Below are 15,605 nucleotides of genomic sequence, written 5' to 3' on the forward strand. Positions count from 1 at the left end.
ACTGGTGTGCAATCTGGGGATCGTCTTAAAACTCACAGCTCCTGCTCAAAAAGCAGGTGGCAGTTGTGGCCAAGAGGGCCTTGGCACTGCTTCATCTGGTGCACCAATTGCACCTGCTGCTGGATTGGGAGGCCCCACAGACGCTCACTCATGCCCTAGTCACCTCACAGTCTGATTACTACAATGTGTAGGCACTCAGAGTCACTTACTGAGTCACTACAATAGTCACTCACTGAGATGGGCAGCTATAGAAGTCGAATGAATGAATGAATGTGGTCTACACAGGGCTGCCCTTGAAGGCAATTCAGAAGCTGCAGTTGGTCCAGAATGCAGTCGTGCAGGCAGTGTTGGGCATGCCCTCATTATGCCCATGTGACACCACTGCTACATGAGTTGCCCTGATTGCAAGTAGGTTTCTGGTGCAATTTAAGGTGCTGGTTATCACCCATGAGGCCCTTCATGGCATAGGACCAGATTACACTGTATGAGGGACTGCCTATCTCCTATGTCTCTGCCTGTCAAGCAAGATCAGGACAGTTGGCGCCCTTCAGGTCCCTAATCAAACCATGCCATCCACTGAGACCAGGGGGGATGCCTTCTCTGTTGCAGCACCTGCACTCTGGAATGAAATCCCCCCAGAGATCCCTGTAGCTATAACCAACTCTTTTAAAGTGTTGTTTTCCCAGGCCTCGAGTTAGGGCATCTGTGTAGCCCTGGATGGTTGGTTGTTGTGCAGTTTGTCTGGATGTTTAAGTTGCTTTGGTTGTTTTCTTATCTTACGTATAAGCCACCCAGAGCCATTCTGGAGTTAGGCAGCTTTGGGAGGCCGGCCAGCAGGCCTAGTCAAAGCACAGGACATTTCACTCCCCCAAAGCCCATTCCGTTAGGTGGCCACCCCACTGAACCATGCACTGTCCAATTAGAAGACCCAAAGTGGAGGTTACAAAGTAGTGCTTGATCTTCCAAGTTTCACAGCAAGGATGCTCTCTGGCCCACTCCCCTTTGGGGAAGGCCACCCATTTTCTTCCCACTCCTAAGAGTGGGCAGAGGAGCAGAAGAGGCCCACTGGTGGCAGGAAGGGGCTGGCATGGCAGCAACCACACTGGATAACGCCCTCTTGCATGCCACCACTTCCTCTGCTGCAGGAGGACTGCTGCTCTACTCCAGCTGCTCTTTGGGGTACAAAGCATCAGCGCTGGGGTTCTGCCAAGTTAGCCCCCGGGGCCCTGCCCAAGTGCGAGGCCCCTCACAAGATTACTTTCCCCTAGCTAGAGACAGAGGGATTAGGCAATTTCAGTTAAAACTGAAGGAAGAGATTGGCCTGGAGAGTCCACGTGCAAAAGCGGACGTGACTTCTCACTCAAGGGGGAGCCATCGTCCTGAGGGGATGAATGCGATCTCCAAGGTTCGGGAGAAGTAATTTTTACATTCCCTGTCTTCAGTTGTGATGATAATCAGTATTTCTGAAACAATGTTTAGCTTTGCTGTCCTGATTCAGTTCTGAAAAGTTGTTAATTAGTAACATTAATTACATCCCCATGGAATCATTAAAACAGAAACAACATAAATAAAAGAGAGAGACAGGCAAACACAAATTGCTATGGTTATGTAGAAAATAGAACTTTGGGGAGGAAAAATTAAAGCCTTATTTCTTCAAAGACTGTGGTTGGGAGAGGCAGCCATTAAGTGCACTGAGCTCTTCCACCTCTGTCTTAAGGTGTAACTGCTCTTTAGCTATCCCATATATAATATGCATTAAATAGTATTTAACGTACTTAAATTCAGATGGTAAGAACAACTTGCCAAGTCTTAAGAAGTTGAGAACATGTCGAAACATTTTTCCATCTCCATGAATAAGGAGACTCTGACCATAAGCAATCCAATACACCTTTTTGCAATTTGACAACAACTCTGGAAACTAGAGGGAGAAAAAGGTAAGAGATTTCGATCAGTTGTTTCCATAAGCTTTCTCTCAAATCGAAACAACTATTCTTGCCAAAAAAACTGACTATACCTATCAGATTTGTATTCTTCTAAAGGACTAGGCAGCTCACCACAGACCGCAATGACAGAATAGTATCAGATGCCAATGAAAATGTAAATGTACATTGTAATGTACAATGTAAATTAGAATAATAAACAAACAAACAAACAAATAATAATGGGCACCACAAACGACTGGCACTGTTAGCATGAATCAGCCTATCGCATGGATGCCATTCACTCTGCCTGCCTATGGCCTAGGTTCCTGCAAAGTGTGAGCTCTATCCCGTGCTTCCAGAGGGAAAACAGCCACAGTAGTCTTTAAAAAAAAAAGTCTTTTGCACCATAAGAACAAAATAATGGCACATACTGTATAGTTTGTAGAAATCAGATGCACTGATTGTCCTGAGCCTCAGGTCGTGAAAAAATATGCTTTCATCAGTATGGTTAGTCTTTAAAGACTAAAACTGCCGCCGCACCAACCCAACGTAATACTAAGGGACCCAGAAGTTCCTTGGTTCTCCCAGCCTCAGATAAAATAATTTTTTAAAAAAATGTCACAATTGCATGCAAAAATGCCAAAATCTCATTTGGGCTGATTTGGTGCTCGTGCCATGAATGAATAGCACTTAAAGTCTGAAAAAATCATGACTGGAGAGTTACTGTCATCTAGTGAGAGAGACCCGGGAATTGACTCAGGGAGGGCACTGCCAGGCAGCCACATCAGAATGAGGTCCACCAGCAGAAGGGCACACTGGCCTATGGCTGGCTGAAACTCAACCTCCAAGCCCTGTTCAGCCACACTCATGAGGCTAGTGAAAGGTGTGCCCCCTCCCCTTTTTAATGGGGGACAAATGAAAGACAGCCGTTTGTGGCTTGGCTTCCCCTCCCACCGAGCGTCTCCTGCCAGCAGGAAAACCACCAACCAGTCGCTCTCCTGCAAAGGCGGAGGGGGCGTGGCCAGGCACGTGCAGTAGGTGCCTGGAACAGAGCCTTCCTTCAAGTTGCTCAGTTGGCAGGTCAACAGTGTCAGACAAGGACACAGTAACAACCGTGTTGGAAGGGGGCAGGAACCCCTGGACTTTAGGCTACCTCAGGCCTGGACTGGGGATGAGACAATGGCAGCACCACGAGGACACGTTACACAAGAACAGTTCCGTGGCATGCATGTACCATGGCACTAGAATTCTCACACACCCCAGCCTGCATTTCACCAGAGAGAAGCATAAGATAAAGCTTTCTTTAATCCCAAGAGGTTAATTTTCAAGGGACTCGTAGTTCTCCATGCAATCTGCCAGTTGCGTTCTGAGCTTAGTTACACAACAGGCTCTCTCTAGGTCTCCTTTGAACAACCAGCCTAAACACTAGCCACTCTAGAGCAACGTAAACATTTTTAAGAATTATACCTTTAATAGTGTTTGTAAATAGGTGGCATACCAGTGGCTTCCTACATATACTTTGACAATATGATGGAGGGAAAAAGCTGTTATTTCTGCTGTCCACTCGGCATCTACAAAACACAATCCAAATGGCAGAAGGCACTTTTATACTTTTGCAACACAAAGGAATGGATTTGTGGAGGAATGAAGTATGCCCAGTAGCCTGAAGCACACAATTTCCTTATGAATTATCAGATCATGGAAGGAAATCAGAGAAATCACACTACTGGCTCATATCATTTTGCAATCCGTAACTATTCTAAGACCATCTTCACAAGTTCCATTACCAAGCCAGCGATCCCCTAGCCTCTATCTATGCGCTACATCATTTTATTTGGGAATTCTCAACTACATTGCGCAGGTCCTCTGTCCCAGTAGGCATATGGGCTGAACCTGCACAATACGCTAATCTAAAATGTGATTGGACAACTTGTAGTTCAGTGTGTCCAATGAAGACAGCCGTTCAGTTCAGCGGCACTTACTTCCAAGTAAGTGTGCCCAGGGGGACAGCCTGGTAATATTCCTTAAAAACTCCTAAGTAACTTTTTATTTCTAATTTTCTCCCCCTGTGAGAAAATACCAACGAGGAAGGAGTATTAGGTATGTTCCCGCCTTCAGTTATTTATTAAAAAATAATAAAGTTGGGATTTTTAAAAAATCTGTAAAAAAGTCTAAATCAAGTTCAGCTCGACTCCTGATGACTTTGTTAGACACATCCATATAACCTCTTGGCAACAGTATGGAAGGCATTTTCCACAGCCCTCTTCAGGGATGTTTTTATCTTACCCAGATCTTTAACCTGCTAATGGCTCCAATAATACAGCTTAACACCCATAAATCTCAAGGTAAGCACCAACTTACTTTTTTCCAGGGAGTCTGTGGGTGTCTTTTGTTTTAGAAATCTTCTTAAAGCATCCTTCATTGGCTCATAGATGAGATCCATTTGATCCAAATAGGTGCAAAGTTGTGGAAGTTCAGACAAATTTCGTATAAGTGGAAGTTTGCAAGTTCCTAACCAATTCCTTTGCATAGAAGAAGAGAAAGACTTGCCAGAAATGCAGCTATTTTTTTACCTATTCTATTTTAAGACATATATTGGATTATTTCTTTCCATTGTTTCAGCTATATATGAACTTTTTTCCTATCGTTTTTCTCCTTTATATACATTAATTGGATTTCCTGACATCTGTACTAGGTTTTAAAAGAACAATGATACAGCTCCTTCTTGTTATACACATGCTAGTTGCTACTGAACCTTTTTAAAGAGATTCTGTTAGCAGTGCACTTTCACTTCCTGATTACAAAGATGATTAAAAATCCTAAATTGAAGCTTCTGTGTCATAGGGTTAAAACACTGGTTCAGGCTCCATGCAGAAGCTACTGTAGGCCTTGGCTGGCAAGTCTATTTAAGTAAAGTACAATAGGCTGTAGAATGCATAATTTAGGACCAAATAAGTAGATGGGTTTAAGGGTACATGGGCTGTACAAAGTAAAAATATGCAAAATGAGACAACAGTTGACAGGTGGATATGAATAAAAAGGTTTGTTGAAGACTATACCTGGCTATCAGTCTAACCCCTTTGTTCTGTTTTATACTTTCTTGAGTAGCAGCCTCTATGTAATAGACCAGAATTTATGAGAAAACACTGACCTCCTAATGAGGCTGTAACCCTCTTACCCAAGGGTAGGGCACAGGCGATCAGGAATATCATTCCTAATGGCCTGCATATTATCTAGTCACCATGCTGTGAAAATGTAGTCACTAACAATTATTTCAATTTGGAGAGCCGATCTTTCCAGACCAATGGCATAGGCACAACTCTTGCATGCCCACATTATAGCAATGTCTTAAGAACAGATTTAGAAAGCTTCCTTTGCACCGTTACTCTATAATGGAAGATTGTGGTTGTATACAGTGGATATAAAAAGTCTACACACCCCTGTTAAAATGCCAGGTTTTTGAGATGTAAAAAGATCTGATCAAGATAAATCACTTCAGAATTTTTTCCACCTTTAATATAACATATAAGCTGTACAATTCAATTGAAAAACAAACTGAAATCTTTTAGGGGGAAAAATAAAAATAAAAAACAAGCATGTGTGTCAGAGTAGAGCATTCAGACACAATAGTTAATGGTGTCTGAACGCAATACTCTGCCATGGGGAATTGGGTTTGAGTGACTGGGAATAGATACGTGTAGTTTAGGATTTGTTACACAGTGGTACAATGGCACAGGGGAGAATTGCCAGCATTCCAGCAGAGTCATTAAGAATTGTTTAGGCGAAGCTTCATATCAAGGTCAGGCAGTTGGCACCATCAGGGAACTGCTGTAGCTTAAAGCAGAGGGAGTGGGGGTGCATAAAAAGGGGAAAGTACTGAGCCGTCTATTTTAGCAGAAGGGGGGCTGGCAGAAAAGAGGGAATGGAACATTTTAATTGAACTTTTTGAGCGGGAATCCTCACTCCAGGCTTTAACCTGGCACTAGTCACTTATTCTTAATAAATAACTTCTTACATATCCTAAATGGCTTGTGGCAAGAGTTAATGATTTTAAGATTAAAGGACTACAAACCTCACAACATGGTTGCATAAATGTGCATGCCCTTAAACTAATACTTTGTTGAAGCACCTTTTGATCTTATGACAGCATTCAGTCTTTTGGGGTAGGAGTCTCTCAGCATGGCACGTCTTGCCTTGGGAATCTTTGCCCACTCTTCCTAGCAGAAGTGCTCCAAATCTGTCAGATTGCGAGGGCATCTCCCGGGCACAGCCCTCTTCAGGTCACCCCCCCAATTTTCAACTGGATTCAGGTCCGGGCTCTGGCTGGGCCGTTCCAAAACTTCGATCGTCTTCTGGTGAAGCCACTCTTGTGTTGATCTGGAGGTATGCTTTGGGCCGTTGTCGTGCGGAAAGGTGAAATTCCTCTTCATCTTCAGCATTTCAGCAGAGGCCTGAAGGTTTTGTGCCAAAACGGGCTGACGTTTGGAGCTGTTCATCATTCCCTCCACCCTGACTGAAGCTCCAGTTCCAGCTGAAGAAAAGCAGCCCCAAAGCATCATGCTGCCACCACCAGGCTCCACTGTGGGTCTGGTGCGCTTTTGGTGACGCAGAGTGTTGCTTTTGCGCCAAACACACTTTCTGGAACTATGGTCAAAAACCTTGGTCTCATCAGACCATAACACATTTCCCCACATGCTTTTGTCAGACCTGGTGTAGCCGGGCTTGGACGTTTTTCTTTGTAAGAGGCGGCTTCCATCCTGCCACCCAGCCATATGAAGAACGTGGGAGACCGTTGTCACATGCAGGGCACAACCAGTACTTGCCAGACATTCCTGCAGCTCCTTTAACGATGCTGTACACCTCCTCGGACGAGTCTTCTTGTTTTTTCACCCGTTTTGGAGGGACATCCAGTTCTTGGTAATGTCACTGTGGTGCCATATTTCCTCCACTTGTTGATGACTGTCTTCTCTGTGTTCCATGGTATATCCAATGCCTTGGAAATTTTTTTGTACCCTTCTCCTGACTGGCACCTCGCAACAATGAGAGAGATCCTTTCGATGCTTTGTAAGCTCTTTGCAGACCATGGCTTTTGCTGTAAGAGGTGACTGAGTAAATGGCAGAAAAATCCTACTAGAACAGCTGAACTTTAAATGGGCTTGACTAGAGTCACTTTAATTGTTGGCAGGTGTGTACTGACTACTAGTTAGCATCAGTCTGAATGTGACTGGTTAATTCTGAACACAGCCACATCCCTACTTATAAGAGGGTTTGTACATTTACGCAACCACATTTTTCTAGTTTTTATTTATTTACCCTAAAAGATTTCAGTTTGTTTTTCAATTGAATTGTACAGCTTGTATTTTATATTGAAGGTGGAAAAAATTCTGAAGTTATCTTGGTCTGATTTTTTTTTACATCTCAAAAACCTGGCATTTTAACAGGGGTGTGTAGCCTTTTTATATCCACTGTACAGATCTCAAATGTCTTCCTCATAAACAACTGCCTACAAACACCCACACACCCCAAGCTGTTACCTACCTAAGATGCATGGATGAAACTTTTCTTATTTGGAGTCATGGACAAGATAGTCTGGCCAGATTCCTATAGAACTTCAATTACATCAATCTGACTTTAGACTAGCAGGATTAGATTCATTTTCTAGACATTCCTATACAACCATCCAGTGGCCTTAAAAGTACCACCAAATACCACACAGACTTACTAGAGGACACCACAAGATGCACTCTATACAGCTTAGTCCAGTGATGGCGAACCTTTTGGGCTCCACGTGTCAAAAATTTGAAAAATGCATAACTTCACTTTGCTGGTATGTCACCCCACCCTCTCAACAAAAGAGGAACAATTCTTTACATATTCATTTATTTAATAAAAATCCAGTCCAATTTTGGGCAGCCAAAAGGGCAGAGATGGGGGGGAAGATAGGTGTGTGGGGGGGAGTTACAGTGCCTTTTGTTCATTCAGTTTCTTGGTAACTCAAACAGGGAGAATAGTTGTCAGGTGTTGGTGAATGCTGGCGTGTCATCCAAAATGTTGTGGTGTGTCACCTTTGACGCATGTGTCATAGGTTCGCCATCACTGGCCTGGTCCCACGATCTAACTCCATCTACTCAGTTCCATCTGACACCCAACCATGAGATTTAAATGAGGCATCCCTCAAAGCACAACTAGCACTCACAGAAGTCAAAAACACTCCGCAGGGTCCACACAGGTCCTGGGAGCAGCCTACTAGAAAGCAGATCCAGAAGGGAAACCACAGATGCTGCTCCCTCTTCACAGCTCTCAGCTAAAGGCAGTCTGTCGTGCTGCCATATCCCGTCCTGGCCCATCACACTTCCCTTTCGTGGACCTTGGATATTTGCTTCCAGCCAGCCTACAACAGCTCCCAACCAGCAACCACAGTTGACATCTCAGCGAGACATACCCAGGAACCAAGCTCTGCAGCACATGGATTGGCCAGTTCTGCCCCCTCTATGGGATTCTACCAAACTACTACAGAATCTAACAATGATGCCCACATCAGGGGGCAGTAGATGGCTCCTCTTCCAATACGATACATGCCATCCTCTGCCAGCAGGTGCATATCGTATTAGACCAGCTACCCAGCCTCTGTGAAACACTTGGGCTTGGCTGCTGGTCCTGATATTCCTGGTCCCAGACCTGCCTCACCCCTTGCTGTTTCATTAACCTCCTTGACTCAGCAAATGTTGAGCCAATTGCTGAGGTCAGAAAAAGGAAAGAAAATGCAAATGGCCATAAACAGTAAATTGATTGGACGACAGACGTAATAAATGTGAGCAGGGTAGTGTGATTTAAATTGAGAGTTTTTCCACTATAAAATAGGAATTACTCTGGCACCATCCCACGGAGCCACTGTGGCTAGCCATCTGGAAAGCACTTCCTTCACCCTGTTATGCCACAATGGAAGACTGGGTTTGTATACACATCTCAAGTCTTTCTCACAAACTACTGCCTAGAAACAAGTGCAATCAAACTTTCCAAGGGACGTACATGACATGTTGAAAGAGAACTCCATTCCCTGATACATAGAGCTTGTTCCCATCTAGGGTGCTCTCCATGTGGAGCTGCCCCAGAGCGGAGTCAGGGTATTTGACTAAGAGTCCAAGCACCATAGGGTACAAAGGAGGAAGAACTGATGCGTCCTGAACACTCTGCTGCTGGGCCGTTGTGCTCCTCTGACAGCCTTGAGAATTAGAGGCCTCACTTGAACATGTGCCTAAAGAAAAATGCCCAAACAAGACATTAATATTAAAATAGCTGATTGTCCTTTATGCTTCTCTGTACTATCATCTAGCTCAAATAAAGATCCGAGCTGTGTTCCATTTTGAAACCAAAGCAGAACAACTGAAGATTAGCAACACCAATAAATACATTTTTTTTTTTAAAAGGCTCTCACTGTTCCTTCAGCACAGGAACACTATTGGAGTTCTTTGCCCAATAGTTTTGAAATACATGTTATATTTTTGGCTGTCAGGTCCAAGCAGGAGGCTCAGGAAAGGAAGCACAGATCTATAAATCCGTAAGGATATCCAGATTGTAAGTTCCTATTCTGGCTGTATCTTGAACAAAATGAAAAAACCCCACACATTTTAATTAAGCTCAGAACAAATTCAGAGTATGTCACCAGCACATTTGAGCACGCTGAAACAAAATTTGAACTGTTTTTATGTGCTTTGCCATAGTGCCATAGGACTCAAAATAAGCCCTTGATAACCATTTTTGTCCTAAGGCTAAAAAGCTGATCTGTTAGGATCAGCTAAGTACTCCCTCCCTTCAATTTACAGAAAAACTGGCCAAAGCGATAACTTGATTAAAAAAAAAAAGTAGAGACAGGATGCAAAAAGGTATGCCAGCTGCAAAAAGCATAACTATTTTTATTTCTCTTTTTTGATAAAGGAATATAAATATTTGCTTAAGTAATCATCTCATTGTCCAATTTTTATAAACTTGGTATTAAGTAATGTTCAGTATGTCCTACTGCATCTGAAACATGGTGGAGCAAGGGCTTGTTTTGAGTTCCTACAATTGCCTATGGTGAAACTCCTAAAACACAATGCCCCATTTTGTCCTGACCTTGGGGTAAAAGTTCAGAGTGTTTGAGTGCAGAACACTAGAAATGGGTACATTTGTTTTGCACATCCTGCATTCTGAGCATCCAAGCAGGCTTGCACATGCTCAAAGTTTCCTCATAAATAAATTATTGTAATCAGAAGGACAGATTCAGGTCATGGGCAGGGAATAGGAGGGATCAACACAGAGGAGAACCGAGTGTAAGGGCCGTCTGGTTCTGTGTTGTAGGTAAAGGTAAAGGTTTCCCTTGACGTAAAGTCCAGTCGTGTCCGACTCTAGGGGGCGGTGCTCATCTCCGTTTCAAAGCCTTGGAGCCGGCATTGTCCATAGGACACTTCCGGGTCATGTGGCCAGCATGACTCACGGAACGCCGTTACCTTCCCGCCGAAGCGGTACCAATTAATCCAGTCACATTTGCATGTTTTCGAACTGCTTGGTGTGCAGAAGCTGGGACGAGCAACGGGAGCTCACCCCGCCGCGCGGTTTCGAACCGCCGACCTTCCGATCGACAGCTCAGCGGTTTAACCCGCAGCGCCACCGCGTCCCTGTGTTGTAGACAGTCATAAAATACATATTTAAGCTGGTCAAGAATTGAGGATATAGGAAACAGAAGGTACTAGTACTGTGGAGGCCCAGTAGTGTGGTATTCAGTAATGGTATTCAAAAGAGTGGTATTCTCTGAAAAAGGACAGTTTTAGTTTGACATGGTCTTCTAAAAATTATAACTTGCAGTCATCTCTGGGGTTCCCTGGAAGAAGGGGTAAATCAGTCTGAAGTGTAGGAAAGTTATTATTTACCTGCATCATTTGGCCATTTAACAAAAAAAAAAAAGGAATAATTACATACAAATGTACACACAATATACTTCAATTTTAGTAACACATAACTCTGATTATTGCAGCTTACATTGCAATTAATTCCCTACAATTTCCTAATGAGCATGACTAAGCTATCATTACTCTCTCTCTGTAATTAAAGAAAGCCCAAGCGATCCCTTTTACACGGAAATCAATTAACACAGTAAGAACCACACCTGGGTTACTCCTGAAGAGCTTCACTGCTTCTATGACCTTGGGGATCCCCAACGCTTCAGCTTCAGCTTCCAAAGCATCCAAGTTGGAGAAGTTATCAGGCAAAAGAATCTTCTCTGAGCGAAGAAAATTAGCTAGTTGTTTAAAAAAAAATACGCCAGAAAGTAAATAACCTGAGGATGTAGCATGGTGTTTTGGCTTTTGCCATTATGTTTCATGTTAGGTAAAGGTAAAGGTTTCCCTTGACATTAAGTCCAGCCGTGTCTGACTCTAGGGGGCGGTGCTCATCTCCGTTTCAAGCCAAAGAGCCGGCATTTGTCTGTAGACACTTCCGTGGTCATGTGGCCGGCATGACTAAACGGAACGCCGTTACCTGCCCGCCGAAGCAGTACCTATTAATCTACTCGCATTTGCATGTTTTCAAACTGCTAGGTTGGCAGGTTACATGTGTATATTTCAAGTGACTTCAGGGGAAAGCAAAAATGGGGATTCCTAGAGACATATGGACAAGGCGTGGACATGGAAGCAATGGAGAGAAAACTGATGGGAAGAAATAGAACTTTAAACATAACCTAGGCCAGCCTTTCTCAACCTTCTAACCCTGGAGGAACCCTTGAAATATTTTTCAGGCCTCACAGAACCCTTGCGCATTCAGGCTCAAATATAGGCCACAAGTTTAAAAAAAAATTGTTTCATGGGTAGGCCTGTATACGTGTACTAACAGTGTTCTTAAACTAAAAATATAGAATGAACTTTCTCTCTTTAATGTGAAGTTGCCCAAATTTGAAATAATTTTTTAAATAAACTGTGATCTCCCAGGGAACCCCTAGTGACCTCTCGCAGAACCCGAGGGTGCCACAGAACCCTGGGTGAGAAACCCTGGCCTAGGCTAATAACTGTAACAACAATTCTAGAATAAATAGGCAAATTCCTAGACTTGGTAAACCAGCAAATCTTCACAGAGAGGAGACCCAGAGACCCAACCATCCCTGCTTTTGTAGAAGCAGCAGTTCCTTTCCAGGAACGGAGAAATGGCAGCTCCAGCTGCTCTCCGCCAAGAGATGCTGGGGAGCTCCTGTGTGCTTTCTTGCACCATTAGTTTTCTCTTGGAAAGGAAGTAGACAAAAGAAGAAGCAGGAAAGGCTATGGGTTCAGTTCTGAACCGCCTGTAAAATTCCACAAACAAGGCTGGACAGTTGCACGAAAGAAGCCTTTTCTGGAGGCAGCCTCAGCCATTGTGGCTTAAGAAGCGAGGTGGGGCATGCCCTTTGTTTTAGGTTTGTTTTGTTTCATACAAGCCAAAAGAGTTTGACCTGCTTCACATAAATCAAACAATATTTTGGCATGATGGAAACGGGGGAATTACAACCTATTTTCATGAAGTTCTCTTCTATTAAATATTAATATAATTACATAGCAATATTTTACATTTTGGAAAATAAAGGTTTTTCCCCATTTCCTCATTATGCTTCACAGTTCTTCAGTTCGGTCAACAGACCAATGGTACGAAGAAAGCTTTGCATTTGGCAGGACCCATCACAGAACTCCCCAGAAATCAGCTCCCATTCCTGCTCCACTCCAGCCACTACTTAGAAGAAACGCTTTAGTATATATCACATTCAGGATGCTGTCTTAAATATAACTTCTTTTGCTCGTACCACCGGATATATGGTCTCAATAAAAAATCGCCGCTAGAAGTTTCTCAAATTTGGGGGGGAGGGTTCAAGGACCTTCTTGTCCACTGCCTGAAGATTCATCCAGAAATACATTTACGTTGCGAATACGTTTTGTCTTAACTATTTCATTCCACAGCCCCTTCCTCTGCACAAACTGACAACGGTCCGCCTTTCATTTCCCTGGTTTTAAATCCATACGACGCATCTGAAATCGCTGCTTGCTTTTTAAACTACTCCCGCTCAGCCCGGCTTTACCCCGCGGGCTCGGTCTCCCAAGCCTCAGCCCGTGCTCGGGACCATCCTTCGGACCGGCCAGCGAACGTCGTGCCCTTCGGCCTGGCCGGAAGCGAAGCCCGCCCCCCCGCTTTCCTCCACCCCGCACGCTCTGACCGCCCCCCACCCCGGGCGGCGGCTGCGATCCTGCCGGGAAGGGCGGCCCGGGCCCCCCCCGCGGCCTCGGGGAAGGGTTACCGATGAAGCGGAACTCGCTGCTCTCGCACTCGACGAGCGCCGCGTTGTCCGACAGCCAGAGCAGGTTGTCGTCGTTGACCAGGGAGGGGTATTTCTCCACCAGCTCCAGCGGCAGGAAGCAGTAGTGGACCTCCTCCTCCGTGTCCAGCAGCGGGGTGTCCATCAGCCCGAGCGGGGCCTTCTCGTGCAGCCCTGAGGGGAGAGAGGCGTCGTGGGCGCGGGCGGCGCCGGGGCGCCCACTCTGCGGACCCCGCCCGGCGGCCCGGCGCCTCACCGGTGAAGGCCGGGCTCTTGAGCGGACACTCGGCGCAGGGCTTGCTGATGCACTTGCGCGTCCGCCAGTAGTTGAGCGAGGCGCGCTCGGCGATGGGGATGTCGGCGGGCCGCACGCGCAGGTTGTGCTTGCCCTCCTTCAGGTTGTCCAGGCTCTGCCGAGAGAGGCGCGGGTCAGGCCGGCGGCGCGGCGGGCCGGGCCGGGCCGGGCCGGGCCGGGCCGGGCCGGGCCGGGGCGGGGCGGGGGGCGGCGGTACCTGCAGCAGCGGCGCCAGGCGCAGCAGCCCGGCCTGCTCGTACAGCAGGGGCAGCTCGTTGCCGCTGCCACCCGAGAGCCGCGCCGTGTGCAGGAAGTAGTGGACGTGCCGGAAGGTGTAGCCGTCGCGGTCCAGGAACAGCCGCCCCGCCGCCGCCGCCGCCGCCTGCCCCAGCAGCGACTCGGGGAACTGCGCCAGCTTGCTGCGCGGCACCGCGAAGGCCCAGCCGCCCACGTTCAGCTGCACCGGCGGCTCCTCCGGCTCCGCGTCCTCCGACAGCGCCGCCGCCGCCGCCGGATCCTGCGGGCAGGGAGAGCCAGGCGTCAGCCAGCGCCCGCGCCGCCCCGCGCCCCCCGCCGCGCCCCCCGGCCGCCCCCTCACCATGCCGCGCCGCCGCCGCCGGGCCTCCGCGGGGCGGGCAGAGAGCGGCTCAACCGCCGCCACGGTTGCCCGGCAACGGCGGGCGGGCGCGCGCGCGCGCGAAGAGGCGCGCCCTCCCTCCGAGCCCTGCTCGCCCTCGGGGCTCAGCCGGAGCGGCCGTGGCCGCTGAGGCCCCCCGCCGGGTGGGCTCCGCTCCCGAAGGCCTGTCGCCTCGCGGCCCCGACGACGGCCTGCCTGCCGCGCGAGGGTGGCGGGGACGGCTGCTCCTGCTCCGAGGGAGGCCGCGCGGCAGAAGGCCCCTCTTGGGCCCCCAGTGGCCCGCTGGAGACACCGGCGAGGCTGCCGGGCCGAAGTCCTGCCAACCGGGGTCTGCGTCGTCCGGCGGAGAAAGCCCCGCGTGCGCCTGGCCCAGGCCAGGGTCCAGCCGCCAGGCTTGACGAAGAAGCTACCGCCCGCGGCTGAGTCGCTCCCTGTTGGAAGTATTCCTTCCGGGACTGCTACCGGGGCCGCGGCGAGAAGTCACGCGCCCCACCGCCGGCTCCGGCCGCCGGCCTTCGTGGCCCCGGAGCGCCGAACCGCTCCCGCCGGGAGGAGGCTTTGCAAGGGAGGCGGACAGCGTCGCCCACGGGGGAGGCCTGCCTAACGGGTCCAGCGGACCCGCGAGGGGAAGAGCGGATTTCGCAGCAGCCCTCGAGTGAGGAGCGTCTTGTCCTGGAGGAAGGTGGCAGCCGGCCGGCTGAGCCCGGCCGCACTGAGCCCAGCAGAGGACGCCTCCGTTGGGGTCTTGCCGGTGCCCACAGCAGCGTTTGCAAGGTAGGCACTAGACCGGTAAGAAAAGGCTGCACCAAGGCTTTGACCACACCGGTCCCAGAGGTGGCGCTTCTCGACAAAGCTAAATCTTGAAGAAATGTCTTCGCCTTGGCAAGTTTTGCACGGATTTCCATACCTGAGACTGTATCGTGGCATGCACAATCAGATGCCCGTATTTAACATGCGGTGTTGGTGGCATACAGATGTGGAATCCTTTAGATTCCGAATGGGGCACCTTCTGCCTTCGTTACCTGATGTTCTTCTGCACGTTGTCGCTCCAGTTCTTCCAATCTGTCTTCCCGCTGATTGGATCACCTGACTGGCATAGAGGCTGTCACAGCCGCTCAAATGCTAAGATCCTCTAATGCTGCCACAAGCCTGGGTGCAACTTGATCCCCAGAGTTCCCCACAGGAACTCCTCTGTCCTCCTCCATAAAAAAGGAGAGCAGCTGAAAACCGTAACTACTTCTGCCTTACCATTCTTTACTCTTTCTCACCATGTAACATCCAGGGCGAACATCTGCTCTGAGCTGAAAAGGTCTCCATTCCCACTGCTGCTGTAATGAGAGGGAGCCACCCCTTCCGTTCGTCCCTCCTGGGAAAGGGGCAGCTTCCCTGGACTGAGGAACCTTGCTGTGGGGTGAGTCAAGCTGCCTCTTAGGGGGCGTGCAAATA

General features: G+C 47.9%; 1 protein-coding gene across 1 annotated transcript in view; it reads right to left on the bottom strand.

Moving 5' to 3' along the window:
• The window catches only part of KCTD19 (potassium channel tetramerization domain containing 19), a 37,864-nt gene extending 22,778 nt beyond the window's left edge, over positions 1-15,086 (bottom strand). The window contains exons 1-9 of the mRNA XM_063313072.1: positions 14,765-15,086; positions 13,740-14,590; positions 13,484-13,637; positions 13,210-13,401; positions 11,065-11,196; positions 8,952-9,177; positions 4,284-4,444; positions 3,390-3,493; positions 1,776-1,918 (exon numbers count right to left, since the gene is read on the bottom strand). Of these exons, the coding sequence (XP_063169142.1) occupies positions 1,776-1,918; positions 3,390-3,493; positions 4,284-4,444; positions 8,952-9,177; positions 11,065-11,196; positions 13,210-13,401; positions 13,484-13,637; positions 13,740-14,590; positions 14,765-15,086 (2,285 nt within the window). The remainder of the gene's footprint in view (positions 1-1,775; positions 1,919-3,389; positions 3,494-4,283; positions 4,445-8,951; positions 9,178-11,064; positions 11,197-13,209; positions 13,402-13,483; positions 13,638-13,739; positions 14,591-14,764) is intronic.
• Between the last annotated feature and the right edge of the window lie 519 nt (positions 15,087-15,605).

This window comes from Candoia aspera, chromosome 11 (assembly GCF_035149785.1).
Source record: "Candoia aspera isolate rCanAsp1 chromosome 11, rCanAsp1.hap2, whole genome shotgun sequence".
Classification (NCBI taxonomy): domain Eukaryota; kingdom Metazoa; phylum Chordata; class Lepidosauria; order Squamata; family Boidae; genus Candoia; species Candoia aspera.